This window comes from Boleophthalmus pectinirostris, unplaced genomic scaffold (genome assembly GCF_026225935.1).
Source record: "Boleophthalmus pectinirostris isolate CB_2022bp ecotype Guang Dong unplaced genomic scaffold, ASM2622593v1 HiC_scaffold_7, whole genome shotgun sequence".
In the NCBI taxonomy this organism is placed as follows: domain Eukaryota; kingdom Metazoa; phylum Chordata; class Actinopteri; order Gobiiformes; family Gobiidae; genus Boleophthalmus; species Boleophthalmus pectinirostris.
Window position 1 is genome coordinate 40,704,423 of NW_026571473.1, and position 27,543 is coordinate 40,731,965.

The 27,543-nt window shown below is 44.1% G+C and overlaps 1 protein-coding gene across 1 annotated transcript in view; it reads left to right on the forward strand.

Moving 5' to 3' along the window:
• Nucleotides 1–24,060, forward strand: part of kank3 (KN motif and ankyrin repeat domains 3) — a 94,806-nt gene extending 70,746 nt beyond the window's left edge. The window contains 13 exon segments of the mRNA XM_055164813.1: nucleotides 916–981; nucleotides 3,176–3,189; nucleotides 3,191–3,565; nucleotides 5,573–5,757; nucleotides 5,759–5,808; nucleotides 7,809–8,798; nucleotides 11,572–11,671; nucleotides 13,276–13,312; nucleotides 13,314–13,534; nucleotides 14,853–14,943; nucleotides 17,499–17,718; nucleotides 19,438–19,580; nucleotides 23,209–24,060. Coding sequence (XP_055020788.1) covers nucleotides 945–981; nucleotides 3,176–3,189; nucleotides 3,191–3,565; nucleotides 5,573–5,757; nucleotides 5,759–5,808; nucleotides 7,809–8,798; nucleotides 11,572–11,671; nucleotides 13,276–13,312; nucleotides 13,314–13,534; nucleotides 14,853–14,943; nucleotides 17,499–17,718; nucleotides 19,438–19,580; nucleotides 23,209–23,583 — 2,838 coding nt within the window. The 5' untranslated portion in view covers nucleotides 916–944 and the 3' untranslated portion in view covers nucleotides 23,584–24,060.
• The last annotated feature ends 3,483 nt before the right edge of the window (nucleotides 24,061–27,543 follow it).

Consider the following 27,543-nt stretch of genomic DNA (forward strand, 5'->3'; position numbering starts at 1 on the left):
AGAGCTTTGAGTGTCTTGAAGGTGGAAAAATGTGACCATTGACCATTGACCATTGACCATGCTGTGAGATCACACAGTTTCCACCAGGTGAAACCGGCTGATCTAATAGGCTGTGTAAATATTGGATAAATCCAAGAAAAGAAAAGTTTCTGAACAAAACAGAACATTTAATGCTACATGACTTTAAAATGTGATATGAGACTATTGCGCCGCATACGGACTGAACCAGGACTGAACCAGGACTAAACCAGGACTGAACCAGGACTAAACCAGGACTGAACCAGGACTGAACCAGGACTGAACCAGGACTGAACCAGGACTGAACCAGGACTGAACCGTTTTCAGTCTTGGTCCTGTTCCTGGTCTCAATCCTGGTCTCAGTCCCGGTCTGGTCTCAGACCTCGTTTAGTTCTGATTTAGTCCTGGTTCAGTCCTGGTTTAGTCCTGGTTTAGTCCTGGTTCAGTCCGGAGGCACAAATAATGAAGAAAATTGTTATTCATTTTCTTATTTTTGGTTTTATATTGAAAAAACCAGGTTCTTCTTCTGCCGCATTTGTCACTTTGACTTTGATTTTATTACGACTTCATTCTCGTGATATTATAACTTTATTGTCATAAAATTACGACTTTATTTTAACTTCGACTTTATTCTCGTAAAATTAGAACTTTAATGTTGAAATGTTACGGCTTTATTCTCGTAGCACCAGCATCATTTTATTTTATTTTTTTCTGCCCCTTATACTCGTCGTACAAATGTGTTTGGGATTATTATACAAACTGAAAAAGAAACCAGGACAAATGTTTGGACTAATGTCGTTACCTCCTTTAAACTCAGACACAGACCCAGTGTCATTAGAGAAGATCTGATTTCCTCCAAAATAACAGAGGTGTTTTTGTGTTTTTGTTTTTCCGCAGGAGTTTCTCTGAGTCTGTGACGCGTAAACATGACGCAGTCGGTGCAAGTCAACCCCAAACTGACAGGTACAGAAGAGATTTTAATGTTTTTAAATTTATTCTCACACAAACTTTTGATCAGAGACGTTAAAGATGAAATAAGAAGAAAGTTTTTACAGCGTTAAACGTGTTTGTGATTTGTTCTGATGTCGTTTTCCCGTCACGAACAAAACTGGAAATGTGTTTTTGTTTAGTTTGTTTCTTCGGTCAAACAGAAAACACTCTGTTCCACCTTGTGATGTCACGAGTCACACAGAGAGTCACAGAGAGTCACAGAGAGTCACAGAGAGTCACACAGAGTCACAGAGAGTCACAGAGAGTCACACAGAGTCACAGAGAGTCACACAGAGTCACAGAGAGTCACAGAGAGTCACACAGAGTCACACAGAGTCACAGAGAGTCACAGAGTCACACAGAGTCACACAGAGTCACAGAGAGTCACACAGAGAGTCACAGAGAGTCACAGAGAGTCACAGAGTCACACAGAGTCACAGAGAGTCACACAGAGTCATACAGAGTCACAGAGAGTCACAGAGAGTCACAGCAGAGTCACACAGAGTCACAGAGAGTCACAGAGAGTCACAGAGAGTCACACAGAGTCACACAGAGTCACAGAGAGTCACACAGAGAGTCACAGAGTCACAGAGAGTCACAGAGAGAGTCACACAGAGTCACAGAGAGTCACACAGAGAGTCACAGAGAGTCACAGAGTCACAGAGAGTCACAGAGAGTCACACAGAGTCACAGAGAGTCACACAGAGTCACAGAGAGTCACACAGAGTCACAGAGAGTCACACAGAGTCACACAGAGTCACAGAGAGTCACACAGAGTCACACAGAGTCACAGAGTCACACAGAGTCACAGAGAGTCACACAGAGTCACAGAGAGTCACACAGAGTCACAGAGAGTCACACAGAGTCACAGAGAGTCACAGAGTCACACAGAGTCACACAGAGTCACACAGAGTCACAGAGAGTCACAGAGAGTCACAGAGAGTCACAGAGTCACAGAGTCACAGAGAGTCACACAGAGTCACACAGAGTCACAGAGAGTCATACAGAGTCACAGAGAGTCACAGAGAGTCACAGAGTCACACAGAGTCACAGAGAGTCACAGAGAGTTACACAGAGTCACAGAGAGTCATACAGAGTCACAGAGAGTCACAGAGAGTCACACAGAGTCACAGAGAGTCACACAGAGTCATACAGAGTCACAGAGAGTCATACAGAGTCACACAGAGAGTCACAGAGAGTCACACAGAGTCACACAGAGTCACAGAGAGTCACACAGAGTCACACAGAGTCACAGAGAGTCACACAGAGTCACACAGAGTCACACAGAGTCACAGAGTCACAGAGAGTCACACACAGAGTCATCACAGAGTCACAGAGAGTCACACAGAGTCACACAGAGAGTCACAGAGAGTCACACAGAGTCACAGAGAGTCACAGAGAGTCACACAGAGTCACAGAGAGTCACAGAGAGTCACAGAGAGTCACACAGAGTCACACAGAGTCACACAGAGTCACAGAGAGTCACGCAGAGTCACAGAGAGTCACACAGAGCCAAACAGAGTCACAGAGAGTCACACAGAGTCATACAGAGTCACAGAGAGTCACAGAGAGTCACACAGAGTCACAGAGAGTCACACAGAGCCACACAGAGTCACAGAGAGTCACACAGAGTCATACAGAGTCACAGAGAGTCACAGAGAGTCACACAGAGTCACAGAGAGTCACACAGAGTCACACAGAGTCACAGAGAGTCACACAGAGTCACAGAGAGTCACAGAGAGCCAAACAGAGCCACACAGAGTCAAGCAGAGCCACGCAGAGCCAAACTGAGCCACACAGAGCCACGCAGAGCCAAACTGAGCCACACAGAGCCACGCAGAGCCAAACTGAGCCACACAGAGCCACGCAGAGCCAAACTGAGCCACACAGAGCCACACAGAGTCAAATAGAGTCACGCAGAGCCAAACAGAGCCATGAAGAGCCACACAGAGTCGTGTTTTGTGACGTTCCATGTGTGTTTAAACTCCACACACCTTCACTCGGATCATGTGGAGCTCATTTCCTCTAAACAAATGGTAAAACGTGGCTTTAAACTCAAAGACTACTACTTGATGACATCACAAGGTGGAACAGAGTGTTTTGAGCTTTGGAGATGTAGACAGACTCATGATAAAAGATTGTTTGTGTTGTTGTGTTGTCGGTGCAGACCTGGGCTCGGCGTTTCCACTTCTCCAGTCAGGATGAGCCGGAGCCGGCGTCCTACTCCGTCCAGACGCCCTACGGCTTCCAGCTGGACCTGGACTTCCTCAAGTACGTGGAGGAGATCGAGAGCGGGCACGGGGCGCGGCGGGCGGCGCCGGGGGGCGGCAGGCGCTCGGTTCGGGGGCTCAGGACGTCCCAGAGGAGCCCGGGGGTGGGGGGGGGCAGGAGCAGCGGGTGGACGTCCACCGAGTCGCTCACGTCTCCGGTGAGCGAGGACGGACGGGTGCCCCCCCCTCCGCCGCCCAGGAACAGGCTCGGATCTGCCCCCTGCGAGCACCTGTCGCTGTCACCTGTCAGCCTCATCACCGTCCCGCCCCTGTCGGCCGGCGCCAAGGTAAAACTGCAGACACACAGATTTGTAGAAGAATGTTCATCTAGTCCAGAGGTGCTCAATACGTCGGTCGCAGTCTACCAGTCGATCGCCGTGTCTTAGTTCACTTCTCGGACTCGTGTTTGGACTCGGTCTTGTCTCTCACTCGAGGCTGACACTCAACAAGTGTGATCATATTTCATTGCGGCCGCTGCTGTTGGTAATAAACTTGTAGCGGGTGCAGGAGCGTGTGGGGCGTCTCAGTGCAGCCTGTGCGCTCATTTGAAACCCGCGGAGACTCTACGGCGCATCACAAACACACACGCTCCCTATGCACGGCTCGTCTGCGACAGCGTGTGCCCTCGTGTACCAGCGTGCATCACAGGGCAGGTTCAACTTCCTAAACATCCTACCTGTCCACCTGCCTCACGTCAGCACGCCGCCCCTCGCCTTTTCACGCTCTCGCTCCTTCCTGCGTACAGCCAACACAAGCCCCTCCCACAGTGCGGCTGATTAGAAGAACAAGACCAAACGTGAAGCAAAAACCAGTCTAAATTTGTGTTCCAGTGTTGGCACAAAGCAGGTCTACAGCATAGAGCGGATCTACAGAACAGACCTACTGCCACATTTGGCTGAAGTTTGTGTAACAAAAGTGACAAATGCATCTGTGTTTGTCACGATGTGCGTTTGGTTTGGTAAACGTGCAGAGGCTGGTAAATATCACTGCAAAACCAGAAAAGAATGAAACTCCAGTTTGGAACTTTAAAAAAACAGGTTTTAAAAATCTTCCTTCACTTTTTTCACAGTTTTGTGTAAAGTGCCAGAGGAAGTTCTCTTAAAGAAGAGGTTCTCAAACTGTGGGGGAGGGTCCAAAAAAGGGCCACAGAGTGTTTCAGTGCAGTTTGTTTGACTTTGTATCAGGTCGATCATTATGACTTGATCATTTTGTAAGTAGATCACATGATGTAAAAGTGTGAACACCTCTGGTCTAGATAGAACAGAAACGACTCTTAAAGGTTGTACAGAGGATTTTTTAAGGGAAGTGAAATACAGCGACAGTTCTTTTTCAAATGTTGCTCTTGTGTGACACCACCTTCCTCCTCCACAGCTCCTCAGTAGAAACATCTCTTCCTCCCGCCTCTTTACTCTAGAAATCACGTTTGTTTACATCCAGAGCGCGTTCAAGAATTCCTGTTGAAGTGACCTGTTTAGAAATAAAATCCTTTGTCCGCTTCAGTGGCGCCGTCGCTGTAAGAAATCTCCAAGACTCACCTCAGTTTTGTTTTGCTCCTTTTTCCCTTCTCTTCATGACCTCAAAAACCGACTTTCTTTTGCGGCGAACTGCTCGTGGATTCTCGTCCGCCGTCGCAACAAACTTCGTGCGAACTGCGAAGACGCTACAGATTAAAAAAGCCTCGAAGAACCGCCGCATAAACCACGTAATCCCCGCGCGGCGGCGAGTCAGTTACACTAGAAACCAAGCCAATAGAAAATGAGGGAGCCTCGTTTTGTATTGGCTGATGTTTATCTGGCCTCAACACGTCCACAGTTGATCGTTTTTCATTCTTTTTTTTTTGTTTTTTTTTGGTCATCATAATTACAAAGCTGCTGCTTTTCTGTAATTGTATTTTAAACTTTCAATGACAGTTGTAAACAAAACAAAAAAAAATCCTCCATACAACCTTTAAAGCTCATTTTGGCTCCTCAGATCAGACCAGATCTTTGGCATTTTTTACCCTAACAACATGAAACTTGACAATGAACAAACACAAACCATCAGGACGACAAACCCCAAATTTGAGATCAGTCGGATGAACAGTTCCAGAGTTATGCTTGGAACAAACAAACAAACAAACAAACAAACCAACAAACAGGAGGAGACACAGACACGTTCCTTACATTTATAGATGTTCTACAACACACAGACTGTCCACACACACACACACACACACACACACACAAGTCAACGTCAGTGTTAATAAACGAGTCAGATCTGTGTCTAAATGAGTCTGTCCCCCCCTCTGCCCTCAGGTGCCTCCCCCTCCCCCCCAGAGGAACCCTCGGGTGGAGCGCACCCTGCTGGAGACGAGCCTGCGCCTGCAACAAGAACAGAACCACCAGAACGGAGCCCCGCCCAAACCTGCCCAGACCCACCCCGCCCCCCCCCCTCTGACCCACCCACCCCGCCCCCCCTCCTCTGACCCAGACTGTCCCCAGCAGCTGGACCAAACCCAGCCCCCAGACCTCAGGACGCAGCACCCCCGCAGGTACTTACACCCCGCAGGTACTTACACCCCGCAGGTACTTACCCCCCGCAGGTACATACACCCCGCAGGTACTTACACCCCCCCCCGCAGGTACCCCCGCAGGTACATACCCCCCCCCCACCCCCGCAGGTACTTACACCCCCCCCGCAGGTACTTACACCCGCAGGTACTTACACCCCCGCAGGTACTTACACCCCCCCCCGCAGGTACTTACCCCCGCAGGTACTTACACCCCGCAGGTACTTACACCCCCGCAGGTACTTACACCCCCCGCAGGTACTTACCACAGGTACTTACCCCGCAGGTACTTACACCCCGCAGGTACTTACACCCCGCAGGTACTTACACCCCCGCAGGTACTTACACCCCCCGCAGGTACTTACACCCCCGCAGGTACTTACACCCCCGCAGGTACTTACACCCCGCAGGTACTTACACCCCCGCAGGTACTTACACCCCCGCAGGTACTTACACCCCGCAGGTACTTACACCCCCCCCCCGCAGGTACTTACACCCCGCAGGTACTTACACCCCGCAGGTACTTACACCCCGCAGGTACTTACACCCCGCAGGTACTTACACCCCCGCAGGTTACCCCCGCAGGTACTTACACCCCCGCAGGTACTTACACCCCCGCAGGTACTTACACCCCGCAGGTACTTACACCTCCGCAGGTACTTACACCCCCGCAGGTACTTACACCTCCGCAGGTACTTACACCCCCCCCCCCCCTCCAAGTCGCTCATCAAGGGATTTCTGAATTATACCATCTGTGTGTGTGTGTGTGTGTGTGTGTGTGTGTGTGTGTGTGTGTGTGTGTGTCGTTTTGAAGCCCGACTTCGTGCGTTGATAAATGGACGGTGGTTTATGTTTCATTGGCGTCACTCACTTTCTCAGAATCAGCTCAGGTTTTTTTTTTGCGGAAACTAGTAGCTCTGGTATTTTTGTTTTGTAAAGGAAAAGGCTTTTTAGGTACATGACAAAAAATAATGTAATTAATAATGTAATGTAATTTTGTGGCCAAATGAGCTCCTTCAGTTCACACTCGTCAGTGAAATAAACTCATCTGATTGGGCGACATGAATCTGTGTGTCATTTGTTTTTTAAAATAAAACCAAAAATAAGAAACTGAAAAAACAACAGTTTTCTTCATTATTTGTCTCTATCTGTTTTTTCATTTTAGTTTTAATGATTTGTTTTTTCAGTTTTCAATTTTGTGTTTAAATGAAGAATGAAAAAAAAAAAAAAAGGATAATGGCCGTTTCCCGTTTATGTGAGACTAAACCAGGACTAAACCAGACCGGAACCAGACCAGGACTGAGACCAGGAATTAGACCGGGACCGGACCAGGTCCATGACTTAGACCGAGACTGAGACCGGGTCTGAGACAGGAACCAGACCAAAACTGAGACCAAAACTGAGACCAGGACTGAAAACAGTTTAGTCCTGATTTAGTCCTGGTTTAGTCCTGGTTTAGTCCTGATTTAGTCCTGGTTTAGTCCTGGTTCAGTCCTGGTTTAGTCCTGGTTCAGTCCTGGTTTAGTCCAGTGTCGAAGTTTAAGTCACGTAAACAGGAAATCGTTATCCGTTTTTTCCATTCTTCATTTAAACACAAAATTGAAAACTGAAAAAATTAATCATTATCTGTTTTTTTTCATTTTGGTTTTGGAGACAAATAATGAAGAAAATATTATATAATAATGAAAAAACTATATATATATATATATATATATATATATATATATATTTTATTTTTTATTTTTTTCATTTTTGGTTTTATATTGAAAAACAAGTGACACATGGATTTCCATGTTTGAGACTCGAGGCACATTATTTCAAAAGTACAGAGAGAAATCAGTCTGGACGCGTCTCAAACATAAAACAAATAAACAAACAGACTATTTAAAAAGAGCAGTTGGGAACACGACTCTTAAACTCGATTTGTTTTTCTTTTTGCTGCTAAGAGTGAACTGGTTGTATAAAGTTGTCCTCGCCCTCAGGAGGCAGCAGCAGCACCGCGGTGCCCCCCAGTCAGCTGCAGACGGTCCGGGAGCAGATGGCGACGGCCCTGAGGCAGCTCAAAGAGATGGAGGAGCGGGTGAAGGGCGTGCCCGCGCTGGAGAGGGAGGTGGCACAGCTGCGCGCAGAGAAAGACATGCTCCTGCTACAGCTGCAGGAGAAGAGCGCCGCCCTGGAGGTGACCAAGCAGCAGCAGCAGACGCAGCGTCGAGCCGAGTCCTCCACCCAAACTTCAGAAGAACCTCCAAACCACGAGGAGACGACAGGCAGACGGGCGGATAAAGATAAAGACGCAGAAGCCGTGGAGAGGAGGTCGGTGGGCGTCGGGGAGGAGAAGCCGATGCATTTAGCGGTTTTCTATTACAGCCGAGGCGTTAAAGATGCAGCCGTTAGCGCCGCGGTGACGGTGAACGAGAAAGGAACAGAGACAGAAGCGCGTCCGGGGAAAGAGCAGGAGACGCAGGCGGCGGCGGAGACGGAGGACGTGGAGGTGTGGGTGATGGAGGCGATGCTCGGGGTCACGTCGGAAGCGCAGAGAGAAATGGACACGCTGCAGGACACCATCAAGTTCCAGCAGGAGTCGATTCAGGCTCTGGAGGAACGTTTAAGCGAAGCCGGGAGGCAGGTGGAGAACTTCAGAGCCAAGGCGGAGGAGAGCGCGGCCAGAGCGACGAGGGAGGTCGGGGTTTTAGCCGCGCCGGAGACCGCGAGCGTGCAGACGGAGACGAGAGCGGCGGAGGTGAAGGAGGCGGAGGTGTGGTGCGGCGTGGAGGTGAGGGACGCGAGCGTGGGAGGGCATCTGACGCAGAGCGAGGAGGGGACGCAGACGGAGGAGCAGAAGACGAGTGTGGACGTGGTGAGTGTGGGGTGTCAGTGTGACGAGCTGCAGGTCACAGAGCAGAAGAACGACAAGGAGCAAAGAGCAGAGAAGATGGAGCCAGAGCCGGAGGAGCCCATGACCCCGAGGACAGGTGAGAGAAACTAGTGCTGTCATGCGATTAAAAAAATTGAGAGATTAATTAATTATGATCTGTAATTAATTAATCTAATTAATCTGATTTTAATCTCACCTAAAAATTGCTGAGAAAAGCTTCAATTTGAGGTATTTTCATTTAAATTCATTATTACATTATTGTGGCAGATCAAAACACTGATATAGAACAAAAAAAGTGCCTTTATAAAGTCATTTATTGTTTAACAAATCTCTCCAAATTGTCTGTTGAGCCCAAGTCTCCATGAATAAGAAACTGTTTGCTGTAAAGTAAAGACGAGGAAATCTGAACATAATAACTTTTGTCGACTTAAAGACAATAAAAAGTCCAGTCTTTCCTTAACCAGATTAAAAATATTATTGATAGAGAAATGCTTTATATATGAGATCACTGGTTTAGTCCTGGTTTAGACCTGGTTTAGTCCTGCTTTTAGTCTAGTTTTAGTCCTAGTTTAGTCCTGGACTGGATTAGTCCTGGTTTTAGTCTTGGTGTTAGTTCTGGTTTAGAGGCGCACAGGAGGAAGCGCGGTTTACGCAGCGTAGCAGAAAACACGATCGACACGCGGCTCACGGGAGCAGGTCAGTGTTCACGCAGTAACTACGGAAGGAAACGTGGTCCACGCGTTCTCAGGTTAATGACGATGATGAAGGTGTGTGTTTGTGTGTGTGTTTTGTGTGTTTGTGTGTTTGTGTGTGTGTGTTTGTTTGTGTTTGTGTTTGTGTGTGTGTGTTTGTGTGTGTGTGTGTGTGTGTTGTTGTGTGTGTGTGTTGTGTTTGTGTTTGTGTGTGTGTGTGTGTGTTTGTGTTTGTGTTGTGTGTGTGTGTGTGTGTGTGTGTGTGTGTGTGTGTGTGTGTGTGTGTGTTGTGTTTGTGTGTGTGTTTGTGTGTGTGTGTGTGTGTTTGTGTGTGTGTGTGTTTGTGTGTGTTTGTGTGTGTGTGTGTGTGTGTGTGTGTTTGTGTGTGTGTGTGTGTGTGTGTGTGTGTGTATAGGACAGTAGTGCAGACATCATGAGTCTATGCAGGTTGTTTTCAGGCGATTTTATATTTGTTATTTTCTTTTATATTTCACGTCGGGAGAATAATTTCCAAGACACAAATGTGTTTTTCCCTGTGCACTGCTGCTCTGTTCTACTGGCTCTTCCACCTCGTCCATTGTGCGACTGACGCCGCTAACATTAACATGACGTTTACATCGCTCTTACTGCGCGTGTTTTATGTGGGTTTCCGACAATGAGTGGAATTACCGAAATAAAAAAAAATGTATAAATGTTTTTTGTGTGTGTGTGTGTTGTTGTCCCAACAACACATAAAAACAGGTTTTATAATAAAGAAACTCACATACAGAAATACTAAAGTTAGAGATTAAAAATGAGATTAACGCGATTAAAAAACATAACGCGCTAAATATGACTGTAATTAATTAATCGCAATTAACGCGATAATTTGACACCCCTAAGAGAAACAAAACATTTTCAGAGAAGATAAATATAAATATATATATATATATTATATATTATATATATACACAGTATTACAGAGCTCATGCCACAAGATCTATTTCTGGGTTTGGTGTTTTCTCCAGCAGCTTCATAAATCTGCCCCTCATCAAATGTTCAACCAACAAACTCCACAAAGGAGAAACGATCTAAACCAAAAGTGTCAAACTCATTTTGTTCCGGGGGTCGTGTCCAACCGACTTTGATCCAAAGTGTCCGGATCAGAAAACTCAAGTCATATAAACCCCAAAAATAACAATAAGTTCAAATATTGGTGCAGAGAAACACAAATCTGCTACAGAAATCTTTTTTATTGATGAACTCTTACTTTTACAAAATATTATAATATTATGAAAAAAAAGCTATTTCAACACAAAGTTTGAACATGAACTTGTCTGTAAACAGGAATAAGTCCATTTTTGTTGTAAAATCCTGCACTCGGCTCCACTTTTCTCATGTTGGACATTTTTCTGATGAGGGTGTCACGGTCAACAGTCAAAACGATCGTCCTTTAAGAGCGTTTGGAAAGAGACAAGTCTTCATTTGTGCTGCTCTGGTGGGAGGGGCCACGTACAGAGAGACGCTGGAGACGCTGCTGTGATAAACACCACAGAAAATTAACACCATTTTAATAGAAAATATCAATACAATATTTTAGTAGAAAATCAGCCGAGGGCCAGATTAAAGGACTTGGAGGGCCGGATCTGGCCCCTGGGCCGTATGTTTGACACCTGTGCTTTCCGTGTTTTCTGGCTCCGTCCGTCATGTTGAATTAGTGTTTCTTGCCGCCGACCAAAATAATTCCCAGCATGAAACTCCCCTTTACACACACATTTACACACACATTTACACACACATTTACACACACATTTACACACACATTTACACACACACACACACATTTACACACACACACATTTACACACACATTTACACACACACACACACATTTACACACACATTTACACACACATTTACACACACACACATACACACACACTTACACACAACAACAACATTGTGAAAAAGGTTTATACACACATGGGAGCATCTTACAAAAGTTCAAATGCAGGTTTGTGTGATAAAAAGGTGAGTTCTTGGCTCCGCTCACCAATAGGTTCAGGTTCAGCCTTTTGGAGATTTCAACTGTGATCGATGGAAGTGTCTCTGACCTCTGACCCCACGCGGGCGTCTGACGTCATCAGTCTACGATCTGTAAAACACCTTCTTCTGTCTCTGTTCGTCTGTGAGCCGCAGGTTTGCTCAAGTCCATAATGAAGAGGAGCGACGGGAACGGCTCCGAGACCCGCAGCACCAACAAGAAGAGCCTGCAGTTTGTGGGGATCCTGAACGGAGGGTGAGAAACGTTTACCGTAATGTCCAGACTATAAACCACCACTTCTTTTACACACTTTAAATCCTGTGACTTATACTAAACCAGGACTAAACCAGGACTAAACCAGGACTAAACCAGGACTGAAACCAGGACTACACCAGGACTAAACCAGGACTAAACTAGGACTAAACCAGGACTAAACCAGGACTAAACCAGGACTAAACTAGGACTAAACCAGGACAGGACTAAAAGGACTAGGACTAAACCAGGACTAAACCAGGACTAAACCAGGACTAACAGGACTAAACTAGGACTAAACCAGGACTAAACTAGGACTAAACCAGGACTACACCAGGACTACACCAGGACTAAACCAGGACTAAACTAGGACTAAACCAGGCCAGGACTAGGAAAACCAGGACTAAACTAGGACTAAACCAGGACTAAACCAGGACTAAACCAGGACTAAACCAGGACTAAACTAGGACTAAACCAGGACTAAACCAGGACTACACCAGGACTAAACTAGGACTAAACCAGGACTAAACCAGGACTAAACCAGGACTAATCTTGGAAGAGAGAGAGAACCCCGAGCCCGTGGAGCAGAGTGTGAAGCTCTACGCCGGGGCTTTTGTTCATGGTCTCTTGACGGACTACGTGGACACACCTCCAGACGTGTCCCGACAGTGAGTCCTGGTTCAGTTCTGGTCTGGAATCAGTCCTGGGTTAGTCCTGGTTCAGTCCTTGGCGTGTGCGGTGCAAAAGTGTTTCTTCTGTTCAGTAAATAAATCCAGTGATGTCGGTCGAGTCGCGTCTGTAAATTTGCGTCGTACTGAGGAAAGTGAAACCGTTTTATTTCATTTCTTGATTGGAATTCTTGAAGTTGTAACTTTTCAGGTCGTATTCTGATGCTTGAGTTAGAATGATTAGATTTGTGTGTGTTTATCGCGGCTCGGGCGGGTGACAGGTGGAGTGTGAACAGGTCTGGGAAGAACTTTGATAGAATCACTGGTTAATGGACGGTTGTGGTGCTGGTCTTCAAAACTGGACTCGTGCAGGACTCTGTCACGCGGTGGTTCCCCCGCAAGCTCTTGGTGCCGTATGCGCTGTGTGTAATGTGCATGTGTGTGTGGAGCGACGGCGCTGACATGTTGCATCGGCCCAAGTCTCGCTCCACTTGTTTCAGCTGGTCTCAGCAGAGTGCGTCGGTTTAGGTGATATTTTAGACTCCGGTGATAAGACAGTTCAGTTTTGCAGTTTTATAAGTGACTTTGTCTGTGTCGACTGCTCCGTCTGAAGAACTTTAAGATGAAAATAGTCGTGTAAAAGTTCCTCACCCTCCTCCATGTTTGTTTATCTGTTTTTCTCTCTGTTTTCTGTGACGCCGCAGCAGCAGGAAGAATCATTCTGGTCTCGCTCATGATGGACTTTTTCAAAATAAAAGTCATTTATAATTAAAAAATTAATTTAAAAAATCTACGTTAAGGGGAGAAAAGTAATTGTCGGCGCAAATGAATTCATTAGTTAACGCAAATAATGAACGCATTAACGTGCCCAGCCTTAATATAATAAAAGATGTAATATTTGTTGTACCTGAGGTGAAGTGCGGCGTTTCTCTGTGTCAGATACGAGTCCACGTCGAGTGAAGACGAGGAGGAGGAGGGGAGAGGAGGAGGAGGAGGACGGGAGCTCGTCGGGGGACAGCGAGGACAGCGAGGAGGAGGAGAGCGGGGACGGCGTGGAGGACGGCGAGAGCTCAGAGGACGAGGCGGTGCTGGAGGTGGAGACGTCGGAGGAGGAGAGGAACGTGAATCTGGACGAGAGCGACACGGACGAAGAGGCTCTGAGAGCGACTGAGCGCAGCGGCCCCGAGGTCAAAGAGAAGTACGAGAGCGGCTAAAGCTGCACTCAGGAACATTTCTACTGGAGGGTCTCCGTGGAAACGTTTCTGTTTCATCTAGAGCAGGAGGAGGGGAACACGTGACAAACAGAAAAAAAACTGTAGAGCCAAAATGTTTCACTCAATCCTGCAAAATATGAAAAAAACACTAAAACTGTTTAGTCTGAGTTTAGACCTGGTTTAGTCCTGGTTTAGTCCTGGTTTACTGGTTTAGTCCAGGTTTAGTCCTGGTTTAGTCCTGGTTTTAGTCCAGGTTTAGTCCTGGTTTAGTCCTGGTTTAGTCCTGGTTTAGACCTGGTTTAGTCCAGGTTTACTCCAGGTTTAGTCCTGGTTTAGTCCTGGTTTAGTCCAGGTTTACTCCAGGTTTAGTCCTGGTTTAGTCCTGGTTTAGTCCTGGTGTGGACCTGGTTTAGTCCTGGTTTAGACCTGGTTTAGTCCTGGTTTAGTCCAGGTTTAGTCCTGGTTTAGTCCTGGTTTAGTCCTGGTTTAGACCTGGTTTAGTCCAGGTTTAGTCCTGGTTTAGTCCTGGTTTAATTCTGGTTTAGTCCAGGTTTAGTCCAGGTTTAGTTCTGGTTTAGTCCTGGTTTAGTCCAGGTTTAGTTCTGGTTTAGTCCTGGTTTAATTCTGGTTTAGTCCAGGTTTAGTCCAGGTTTAGTTCTGGTTTAGTCCAGGTTTAGTCCAGGTTTAGTTCTGGTTTAGTCCTGGTTTAGTCCAGGTTTAGTCCAGGTTTAGTTCTGGTTTAGTCCTGGTTTAGTCCTGGTTTAGTCCTGGTTTAGACCTGGTTTAGTCCAGGTTTAGTCCTGGTTTAGTCCTGGTTTAATTCTGGTTTAGTCCAGGTTTAGTCTGGTTTAGTCCTGGTTTAGTCCTGGTTTAGTCCAGGTTTAGTCGTGGTTTAGTCCAGGTTTATGCTGAAGGTCTTTTAAAACAGTTTAAACCTTTATTTCACTACATTTTATTTTAATGAGTTGAATCAGATCTTTTGTGTAATTTAAAGAGGTTTTGGTCTTTGTTTACGTTGTGGTTGCTCGGGGAAACGACTCTGCAACCAGGAAGTAAAATTATAAACAACCGACATTTTACATCAAGACAAAATATTCAGGAAGTGTGATGAAGTCTGAAAATAAAAGTCCTGACGTAAAAGTGGAGGAAACATCTGAACTCTGTGGTGGAACCTGCTGTTTAAATAAATCTGAATATTTAAATTATAAATAAATAATCTGACATTGACCAAGCACAGTAACATTATTATTATAAAGCGTCACATTTCGATCTGAAGAGTAAAACTTTTTGTCTTCGTCTCAGGTTTGAACTGAGCTCAAAGATGCGTGAAGCCTGCCTCATCCTGAAGAACCACCTGAGCCAAGAGCACAGCGCCCCCCAGAGTAAAGAAGTGGTAAGAACACACACTGACCTTCATAATAATAACATCTATATGTACCTGAGTCACAAAATAAACCAAAAAAAAAAAAAACATGATCATGAGACGATGTTTAGGAGTTACAGTGTTTTTCAGAATATTAGTCACTTCAGCCAAAAAATGCAGAATGAAGAAAAAAACAACAAATAAGTCTCATTTTTGGGGGTTAATTTAGTAAAAACAATAGAAGAGAGAAGAACAGACTGTTAACGTCACATATGAACAGTTCTTCAGATAAACTAGAACATAAACAACAGAACAGAACAAGTTTAACAAACTCTCCATCTCACTCCAAATCACTAAATCCATTCAACTCTTCATCCTCGGTGTCGCTTCTGAACAACTCCGACTGTTCTGGAGGTTTGCTACGACTGTTTGGTTCAGTAGGGTTGTGCATCGGTCAGAATGCAAGGATGAGACGGAAGATCTTTACTTCTTTATTGTCTTTTGATGGGATGAGTATGTGGGCGTGTGTGTATATGTGTGGTTCTGTAAACAAACAAATAAACACAATATCAGAAATAGACTAGAGTAAAAGGAACAATAATAACATAACAATATATTATAACAATAATAATACACAATATTAGGCAAATAGAAATATAAATCCAAATATATATTAACCAATGGGAACTCGGCAGACACGTGAAAAAAGGTAGGCCTCAAAACCTCGACTACTAATGAACTACAATAAACATAGGCATTCTGTGTCAAACACAATCCCCAAATATACATAAGGCTACCTGAGTCGTATAAACAAAAGACTTGACTAACATGAATTAAATAATAAGATAAAGCATACATAAAATGAAAAGTAGCTTAGCGAAAGTTAGCATTGAAGCTAACATGCGTTATAACTGCATAAATAACATTGAACAACTGTGAACACACGTTTCCTCATTAAACACCCTAATTTAACATGGTAAAACACCCACCTGTCTCATGGACGCACACCACAACAAAAAGGAACAACAACACACCTCCATGCACAGACTAATAATGAGAAAACTAAACTTATCATGCGCTCACAAACGGCCGCGCCCCTAGTGGTCAGGCTTGGTACTGCACCCTAACTAAATAAACGCTATAATACAGCCCTGTCTTCATAACACCGACAACTCCAGCTGAATCGAGCTTTTAAACCGCGATGAGCTTCTTTGTTTTCTTCATTGCGTTTCAAATATCCTCCACTTTTTTCCAGTCCCTCACAAGTTTCTCGCTCACTCCAAACTTTCTTTCTGCTGCTCGATTTCCGTTTTTGGCTGAATATTTAATGACTTGCAGCTTGAAATCTGCAAAACATGATTAACAGCAAACGGTAAATGATGAGAAGAAACGTCTCAAACTTCAGTATCCGGACGTCCACTCGTACCTGATCCATACACCTGTCCCCGCCCCCGAGCCTGAAATCTGCTGAAATCCTACAAGACACTGACATACATGATGCAGCAGGACCAGGGGCGGTCACCCTTTTCAACCCCGACAGAGTCTGGACCAAACCAAACTTCTGGTCAGAATCTCCAACTCCCTGGACAAATATTCACTTGGGCGACATCCACAATGACTTGGTGGAAACTCCTGGGCCATTCACAGCAGAAAAGATGAAAACCTCCAAGAGTCTGGATGTGTTGTTGAACTTGTTGAGTCCACGGTTTGTTAGGATCTTCTACGTTTGCTCTGCAGATGTTTGAAAGTCGTTTAATTCACAGTTAGCGGTTCTTTTCACTCAGAATATGAAAAAGACATTTTCCTTCTTCCGTGTTTCTATTTGTGCGTCCGATAATGCAGCAGGAATTTACCATTATCGGGGATAAATACGCGAGGTTACACACTGTGTTTGACGCTACCGTGTTTCTCGCCTCCGACCAAAATATTTCCCAGCAGCAACGCGGGTTTTTAATAACAATGACGTCAGCTGAAACTCAACTATAGACACATGGATTTATTTAAAATGTTATTATGTTATATTCTGTTTTGTCTAGATTCAATGTTTAAGCAAAACTATTATTAAACATTTATTTGAATAAGAAAAAGTTTAACATTACAGATCAGGAAAGAGGAGAAAACATGCAGATGTTGTCGAAATTTTACAGTAAATATTTAGTTTAACCCACGAATTAGTCCCAGTTTTTATTTTTGGTCCAACGTGAGTTTGAGTTTGACACTTTTGCTGTAAACGGACAGAGCCCAGTTCATCTGTGACGTACTGCTCCCTACACCTCAGGTCACACCTCAGGTCACACCTCAGGTCCTCAGGTCAGGGCCCAAAGACCCGATTTAAAACACGGGGGACGTGGATGTTCAGGCTGTGGCCCCGGGTCCTTGGTGAGACTCTGACTCTTTTAAAAGCAGCTCAGACTTTTAGACGAGTTTTTAGTCGACTGTAAATCCTCTGATCTTGTTTATTGTTTTGTAAAACACTTGGACATTTTATTCATCTGTGAAAGGTTCCATAGAAATAAAGGTTTATTTCTTTACTTTCTAATCTGTGTTTTTCATCTGTGGTTGTGGACTTGGCTCCGCCCCCTCAGCTCGCCAGCTCCCACACGGTGCAGATGGAGTGGTTCCGAGTGTCCAGCGCGAAGACGTCGGCCCCGTCGCGAGTGTCCGATTACCTCATGGCGTTCTCCGAGGTGTCCGCCGCGCTCCTGGGACACGTGGTCAACATGGCCGACGGCAACGGCAACACGGCTCTGCACTACAGCGTCTCCCACTCCAACTTCAGGGTGGTGGGGCTCCTGCTGGACACCGGTGAGTCTGCGGCACAACTTAGATTCAACATTTAAGAGTTGAAATGTCACTTTTTGTCTGTATTTCATTAACCTTCCGCTGCAAGAATGATTCTTGTGATATTTGTGAGAATCATCTGGACCTGAGCAGCGGTCGCACATCGCTTTTATTTTTGTTCTGTGTTTTTCTCAGTTTTGTTTGATGATGTTTTTCTTTAGTTCTCGTTTTTTCTCTCTGACTTTTTGCCTTTTGCAGTTTTGGCACAAACGTGACACAAACGTGACACAAACGTGGGCGGGGTTTCCGTGGGTGCATTTCCATTGGCTCTTTTATGTTTGACGGACAGTTGAGCCTGGACGTTTCCTGGTGAAGTTTCGGTGCTCAGAGCTTTTCTAATATTCATCGTTTTCAGGTGGAAACAACGTAAACGTCAGAACTACAGCAGGAAACGTCCACAACAGTGTTAGAACGTTTTTACAACCTCTACACCCTGTATCATATTTAGATGAACTTTTGCTGGTAATGAAAGGAATTGACCTTCAGTTGGTCATATTTTTGAAAAACATCCCCCCAGACTCAAAATGAAGTTTTCATAAAGCAACAACCAGAATAAAACTGTTAAAAGGTTCATATCTGTTCAATCATAAAAGAACCAAAGGCAATTTTCTCTTTAAAAACACAGGAACAAAACACATGATCAGGGTAAAGATCAGATAAAACAGGAAACTAAAAGTCCAAAAATGATGATTGTCAGTGTTGGTTTGTTGGTTTATAAAGTGAAACAAGAATAGAAAGTGAAACTCCAGTTTATTATGATGCAGAACAACTTATTATTGATCCGTTTTCAGTCACATTGACTTGTAACGGCCCTTGTTTTGATATTTTTTTTAGTTTCGGGGAGACTTTTTTAAAAGAGTGTTGAAAATGGAGTTTGGTTTCTTCAATTATACCAAAAAGTTCATCCAATCATGATGCAGGACTTTGATTTTGGAAAAAAAGTTCAAAAAGTTATAACCCTAATCTACAACAGCTTCAGGAGCTCAACTGTCCGTCAAACACAAATTATCCAATGGGAATGCACCCGCTGAAACCCCGCCCCCCGTCACGTTTGCACAAACGAGAAAACTGGAATCAAAACCAAACAAAACTGAGAAAGACGCAGAACAAAAAACAAACGTTTCCAAAGAGGCAAAGACAGATATTTTACACCATGACACAAAGAATTTAATTGCAAATTTATTTTATGTTATGTTATTTTACTTTTTTTGTTTGATTTTAGTTTTGAAATTGATTTCATTCGAACCCTGCAACCCTGTATTTAGTTCTTCTTTCAGACTGAAAACAGTCTGTTCCACCTTGTGATGTCATCATGTGGTGATACAGGAAGTGCTCCACTGTGTTTTTAAACTCCACACACCTTCACTAGAATCACTGGGATAAATTCAATCTCTACTGAACTAAAGGTAAAAGGAGCTGTTCACTTGAAAACTACCACTTCATGACATCACAAGGTGGAACAGAGCGTTTTGAGGTTTGGAGATGTAAACAGACTCATAATAAAGAGTCACTCAAATAACACGAGTCAGGTTTGTGTGATATCGAACCTTTAACACGTCTTTTGTGTAGTTACTGTTTGTGTGAACGACGATACAATTAAAAAAAGAAGAATTTTAGACTGAACTTTGGATTAGTTTATGCATGAATTGTGTTTTATGAATAAACGTTCCTTGGCGTGTGCAGGTCTGTGCAGTGTGGATCAGCAGAACAAAGCGGGCTACACGGCCATCATGCTGGCGGCTCTGTCCACGGTGAAGGAGGACGACGACATGGAGGTGGTGAAGAAACTCTTCGCTCAGGGCAACGTCAACGCCAAAGCCAGTCAGGTCCGAGTCTGAGGAGCTCTGAGAAAAACACATTTCATTTCATGTTTTTTATGTTACTCAAATCCTGTAGGTTCTAGAACTACCAACCTCAGTCCGTGTGTCGATCGTTTTTCAAAATAAAACCAAAAATAAGAAAATGAAAAAACAACAGTTTTCTTCATTATTTGTCTCCAAAACCAAAATGAAAAAACAGATAATGATTTGTTTTTTCAGTTTTCGATTTTGTGTTTAAATGGAAAATGGAAAAAACAAATAACGACCGTTTCCCGTTTACGTGACTTTGTGACTGAGATGCCGAACTGAACCAGGACTGATCCAGGATCCGGGACCAGACTGGGACCAGACTGGGACCAGACTGGGACCAGAGCAGGACCAGAGCAGACTCAGAGCTTTGACTCCGAGCTTTGACTCTGAGCCTCCGCAGGTTCTGAGCCTCAGCTTCGAGCTCTGGCCCTGCTGTGGGCTCTGAGCCTCCGGTCTGGTCCCGGTCTGATCTTGGTCTCAGTCCCGCTCTGGTCCATGTCTGGTCTCAGTCTCTGTCTGGTCCCGATCTCAGTTCTGATTTCAGTCTCGGACTGGTCTCGCTCTGGTCCCGGTTTCAGTTCTGATCTCAGTCTCAGTCTAGTCCCAGTCTCAGTCCCGCTCTGGTCCTGCTCTGGTCCCGGACTTGGATCAGTCCTGGTTCAGTTCGGCATCACAGTCACAGAAGTCACGTAAATGGGAAACGGTCGTTATTTGTTTTTTAAATTTTTCATTTAAACACAAAATCGAAAACTGAAAAAAAACAAATCATTATCTGTTTTTTCATTTTGGTTTTGGAGACAAATAATGAAGAAAACTGTTGTTTTTTCATTTTCTTATTTTTTAGTTTTATACTGAAAAACAAATGAACGAACGACACACAGATTAACCTCGATTATTCAAACACAGTTTATCTTGAGGAACTGACTGATCAGATTAAACTGTGACTGAAAGACTAAAGGCCTGTTCATATTTGATCAGAACATAAGATCTTTGCTCTTGCCCCCAGAGCTGCTCCTGTCAAAGGTCAGAATCTCTCAGGACTTTCACAAGAATCAGTGGAACCAAGAGACAGTTTTGACATCAGAGTCCGGACACTTTTAAACCAAAGCCGTGTTCAGCTCTGTGGCCCTTTTCTAAACAAACAGCGGCTGAGATTTTCTCTGATAATCACGTGTGACCATCTCCATACGTGTTCCTCCACTTCCTGCTATTCACGTCTATAGGTGTTTACTATTGTCCTCCACGTCAGGCTTCACCCCCGAACCAGAACGCGACGCAACAGGAAAGAACCGGAAAGGACAGGAAAGGACAGGAAAGGACAGGAAAGGACAGGAAAGGACAGTCTGCATGCGAGAATCTGAAGACGTGGTGATCTCAGACGGAGGGCAGGGGTCACTGGGCGGGTTTCACATTCAGACTTAACATCGAAACATTGGTCTTAAAATGTTCGTTTTAACCCAGTCTGTATGATCCTGGGGTTTTTAATTCACTATTTTGTCTGTAAATGTATTTATATTCTTAATATGTGAAGAATCCCTCAGTCGTTCAGGTAGAATCCACCACGAGGAGAAAATTCAGTTTGTCGTCTGGACAAAAGTGAGTTTGGTTGAAGATGTTTCGCAGCTCATCCAAGCTGCTTCTTCAGTTCTGGTCAGACGCTGGTGACACTTCTTTATATTTGTCTGTAGGGAGGAGCTAACTACACTGAAACTACTCTGAAACTAACACCCACTTGTTTACAGTTTCTGTTTGTTAGTTTGGCCTGTTGACCTGTACAGGGTGTGGAGACTAATTAACAGAACAATTCATGTCCATAATGAGGCTTCCACACCTCTGGTCCTGACCTGACTACACCTGTTGTTCTTGTTTGTTTGAATAAGGTTTGAGGATGGATGTTGTAAACAGGAGATAGTTGGTGTCTGAGTCCATTTCTGTTTAGAGAAGGATTCTCTTTCTTCTTTCACTCTCCTCTCAAACCAGTTCCACCAGACCACAGACAAATCAATGTGGTCTTCTCCATTCAGTGCACTGAACGCTACATTGGAGAAACTAAACAGCTGCTTCACAAGAGGATGAACCAACACAGACGAGAGAACAACACAGGACCTCAGTCTGATGTGCAGCTCCACTTAAAAGCCACGGGCCACTCGTTTGAGGACAGCGAGGTTCAGATTTTAGCCAGAGAAAAGAACTGGTTTGAGAGGAGAGTGAAAGAAGAAAGAGAATCCTTCTCTAAACAGAAATGGACTCAGACACCAACTATCTCCTGTTTACAACTCCATCCTCAAACCTTATTCAAACAAACAAGAACAACAGGTGTAGTCAGGTCAGGACCAGAGGTGTGGAAGCCTCATTATGGACATGAATTGTTCTGTTAATTAGTCTCCACACCCTGTACAGGTCAACAGGCCGAACTAACAAACACAAACTGTAAACAAGTGGGTGTTAGTTTCAGAGTAGTTTCAGTGTAGTTAGCTCCTCCCTACAGACAAATATAAAGAAGCGTCACCAGCGTCTGACCAGAACTGAAGAAGCAGCTTGGATGAGCTGCGAAACGTCTTCAACCAAACTCACTTTTGTCCAGACGACAAACTGAATTTTCTCCTTGTCATAAATTCTTAATATGAAATTCAACTCCAAATTCGCTCCTGTAACTGCAGCCTCCATGAATCTGAAACATCTTGTTTCTCATTGGTTTAAAAAAAATCTATGATTTTTATATTCAGGAATTGGCAATAGTAAAGGGTTAAAACGCCAATTACTGTATTTTTTGGACTATAAGGTGCACTTAAAATCCTTACATTTTTTCAGAAATGGACAGTGCGTCTTATAACCCGGAGCCCTTATGTGTTCTGGTTGTGTTATTGACCTCGAACCGATTTTCTGTGGCACATGGTGCTCAAAAATCTGACCAAATGTTTTAGTTTTTACTTTGGTAAACTACGAATACACACCGCTGGATGGATTGTCGGAACATTATGGCTACTGTGGTCAGGAACCTCACGGAGTAAAATGTAAAACGTAAAACGTAAACAAACGTGGCAAAGCTGAACTGAACACATTATTACTCAGTGTATATTTGAGTCGTCCTCGTAGACAATAAAAAAACAAACTTAAATGATCCACCCACATTCACATTCATAATCCACATTCACCAAGACAGAGAGACAACGCCGGGCGAAATACTCCACGATCTGCCGATGGATCGTGGACGTCTGGACTAAAGATCAAACTCAAGTGTCGTCCGTTTGTTTCTCTTAATGTTCCTTATAATCCAGTGTGACTTATGTGTGAAAATAGACCAGAGAATTCAACATTATTGATATTGCGCCTTATAATCCCGTGCACCTTATAGTCTGAAAAATACGGTACATGAATGTCTTGAGGTCCAAAGATGTCGGTGAATGATTTGAGATTAGAATATTGTGATATTTTGATGAAATAACGTCAGAAATCAATTTAGAATCAAGTAAAAATAATGTCTTCTAGAGTAGGATTTTGTCATTTCTCGTCGTGGATCAGTCAAGTTCGTCTCAGTCGTTTTTCGAGGTCGTGTGCGGTGACGTTGTGTTTTGTCGTTTTGTGGTTCGCGGCGTGTGTCCAGGCGGGTCAGACGGCGCTGATGCTGGCGGTGAGTCACGGGCGTCTGGAGATGGTTCGCGCTCTCCTGGAGTGCGGCGCCGACGTCAACATCCAGGACGACGAAGGCTCCACGGCCCTGATGTGCGCGAGCGAACACGGGCGCACAGAGATCGTCAAGCTGCTGCTGGACACGCCCGGCTGCGACGTCTCCCTCGTCGACCATGTGAGACAAACACACACACACACATCAGCTTCTATTTTTAGTCGACCTGATCGGCTTTTATTGCTACTTTTAAACTTCTTAACCCGCCGCCTGGTAAATGGGAAAATGTCCAATCCCATCGTTTTATTTATTTATTATTTTTTACTATTTATATATTTTGCAGATATAACATGACAATAAAAAGAAACACACGAGATAAAAAGTAGGTCCCGGAAAAGGCAAAAACCCCAATAGGGCGAAATATTAAAGGTTGTATGGAGGTTTTTTTTTTTGTTTCAAATTGTCAATGAAAGTTTAAAATACCAGTACAGAGACGCAGCAGCTTTGTAATTATGATGACAAAAAAAAAAGAATGAAAATTTATCAACTGTGGACGTGTTGAGGCCAGATACACATCAGCCAATAGAAAACGAGGCTGCCTCTTTATCTATTGGCTGTTAGGTCGTCAATCAAACTCCCTTCGTTTCTAGTGTAACTGACTCGTCGGGATGCAGGGATCACGTGGTTTATGCAGCGGTTCTTAGAGGCTTTTTCAAAACTGTCGCTTCCTCACATTTCGCACAAAGTTTGTTGCGACGGCGGACGAGAATCCACGAGCAGTTCGCCGCAAAAGAAAGTCGGTTTTTGAGGTCGCTGAAAGAAGAAGAGAAGAAGGGGAAAAGGAGCGAAGACAAACCGAGGTGATTCTTGGAGATTCCTTCCAGCGATGGCGCGAACGAAGCGGACGAAGGGTCTAAAAACTGACGCGTCGGTTGCTAAATTATTTCTAGACAGGAAACTTCAACAGTAATTCTGAACATGCACTGGATGTAAACAAACGTGATTTCTAGAGTAAAAAGGCGGGAGGAGGAGATGTTTCTACTGAGGCTGTGGAGGAGGAAGGTGGTGTCACACAAGAGCAACATTTGTAAAAGAACTGTTGCTGTATTTCACTTCCCTTAAAAAAAATCCTCTATACAACCTTTAAAGCCTCCACCTTATGAATACATTCAAACTTTTACATTATCATTGAGCATAAAAATGTGTGTATATATAAAAGTTACATTTAAACACCATGGATTAAATTCTTTTGATTCAAACATGGATTAAAACACAATAAAAAATCCACAATTGAAAGATGATCAAACATTAACATGAAATATCAAACATTTCCTCAAACTCTTTTTAAACGACGCCTCTGATCCGCGTCACAAACCAGACGTGAAAACTGCTCCAGAATTTTCCGTCTCTGTGTCGTCGGCAAAACTTCGCTCTTGATGTGACAAATTTTGGAACATGAAAATGATGCATTTGACGAGTTTTGTATCTGTGAATCTCTGCGTTGGTTTTAAAATAAGATGTGAAATGTTCGGGATCGTTGTTGAATTGTAAAGAATTTTATACATAAAAATACAAATTTGATAAATATTAATCTCATAAATATTAAGAATGTTAAGTTTAGTAAATAAATGAGCAGACGATGTTAGTGGCGTAGAATGAGTTGCAATTCGAACAAAAGGTTTTTGCACCAATAATATTTTGTTCAGAGTCGTAGAGAAAGTGAAGCCCAGATTATATTAATTTATCCCTGTCTGTCATATTGTAAACTATAATATAATGTAAGTATAGAATTTGAGTCCAGAAACTTACAAACTTTTCTTATAATACGAAGAGATTTGTTCATTTTTCTGGTCACCCAGTCAACTGCTCTTTCCAATACAGATCATCATCGATAATGACGCCCAAAAACCTGGTGGATGAGACACGAGTTATTTCAATTGAATCTATTTTGATTTTAGGGTTAGTTAGAAATGGATTTTTTACCACAAAAAAATCAAACATTGGTTCCCCCCAGGGTTGTGTTTTGTCTCCGCTGCTTTATATTTTGTACACAGACAGTTGTAAATCTGCAAACGAGGGCAGCTCCATGATCAAGTTCTCAGATGAAACTGTCCTCCTCTCAGACCACGGCCGAGCTCCACCTGCTTTTATTGAACGGTGCGATAAAAACCACCTGGACCTAAATGTACCAAAACCAAAGCAATAGTTGTAGACGTCCGGAAAAAAGTCCACAGCCCAACAGCCAGTTCCATCCATGGGGAAGCAGTAGAGATGTTGGACTCTTATAAGTGCTTGGGAACTGTGTTTGATTCCTCTTTAAGGTTGGATAAAAACACTGAGCACATCGTCAAACGAGGACAGAGGCAGAAGCTCGGCTCTTTTAACGTGTCGTCTAACATTTGAAATCATTTTTATCATTCTTTGGCTGCGTTCAGTCTGCACCTGAAGTGACCCAAATCTGATTTTTTGTCTCTATGTTCCTGTATCTGATCTTTTAATGTCAGTCTGAACCACACAGATCAGATTTTTCCAAACATGACCCAGGACACTTGGATCTGTGCTCCTGAAACTGATCCATATCTGATCTTTAACATGTGACTTGAGTGTGAACAGTCAGGTCACATTCATCCACCTACACGTCATCAACAAGACACAAACGTCACTATTCTGCACTGAAGTAGAGAGAAAACTGTTCATGATCCATGTGACTGAAGTGAAGCACATCTCCACTCACCACAAAACACCACCACCAAAAACCTGGTCCTTCTCCTTCTCAATCTCCTCCTTAAAACAAGTCAGTTGTTCATGTTGTGGCTCCGGTACGAGAGGAACTTTAAAATCTCCAGGTGCTCGATGCTGCGTCCATGTTTGTTCAACTTGTGTAAACACAGAGACGCTCGCTGCGGTTGACGTCGTCGTGTCTCCAGTGTCACATGTGGGACACTTTTGGACCGTTTAATGTTCACACTGGAGTCACATACAAGTCACATTTAACTGGAAATGTGAACGACCTCGAAAAAACATCGGATTTCACAAAAAAATCGGATTTGAGCGTTAAACCTGCAGACTGAACGAAGACTTTTACTGAAAGTTTGGTGACCTTTTCTTTTATCTGTTGGTTTTATGGATTATCTGTGAAGGACGAGAACAATCTGAACCAGAGAGTAAAAGTTTGCAGCAAAATCAGTGGTGTTCAGACGGAGGATTTGGTTTCTGTGTGGAGACATCAGGTGTTACAAAAGACTAAGGCCACACTGAGCCAGACTGACCATGTCCTGCGCTCACAGTTCACAGCGGGAAGCAGAGTCAGGAGTCTCGGCCTGACAAGAACCAAAAGCACGAAGGACGGACGCTCAGAACAAGATGTGACCGACCAAACTGGACGCACGCTTCTGTCTGGATGTTTTGCGCCGCCTGCGGCTGGTCTCGCTCGCCCCCGTCTGGAACCTGAACATAGAGAATCTGTGTGTCATTCATTTATATGTTTTTCAAAATAAAACCAAAAATAAGAAAACGAAAAAACAACAGTTTTTTCAACCAAAATGAAAAAACAGATAAAGGCCGTTTCCCGTTTATGTGACTTCCAAGACTGTGATGCCGAACTGAACCAGACAGGAACCAGGACTAGACCAGGACTAAACCAGGACTAAACCAGGACTGACCAGGACTAAAACCAGGACTGAACCAGGACTAAAAACTGAACCAGACTGAGACTGAACCAGGACTGAACCAGGACTAGACCAGGACTACTAACCAGGACTGAACCAGGACTAAACCAGACTGAACAGGACTGAACCAGGACTAAAACAAGACTGAAACCAGGACTGAACAGGACTAACCAGGACTGAACCAGGACTAACCAGGACTAACCAGGACTGAACACCAGACTGAACCAGGACTAGACCAGGACTAAACAGGACTGAACCAGGACTAAAAACAGACTGAACCAGGACTGAACCAGACTGACTGAACCCAAGACTAACCAGGACTAGACCAGGACTAAAACCAGGACTGAACCAGACCAGGACTGAACCAGGACTAAACCACCAGGACTAAAACCAGGACTAAAACAGGACTGAACCAGGACTGAACCAGGACTGACTAAACCAGGACTAAGACTGACCAGGACTAAACCAGGACTAGACCAGGACTAAACCAGGAACTTGAACCAGGACTGAACCAGGACTAAAACAAGACTGAACCAGGAACCAGGACTACCAGGACTAAACCAGGACTAGACCAGGACTAAAACAGGACTAAACCAGGACTGAACCAGGACTAAAACAAGACTGAATCAGGACTGAACCAGGACTA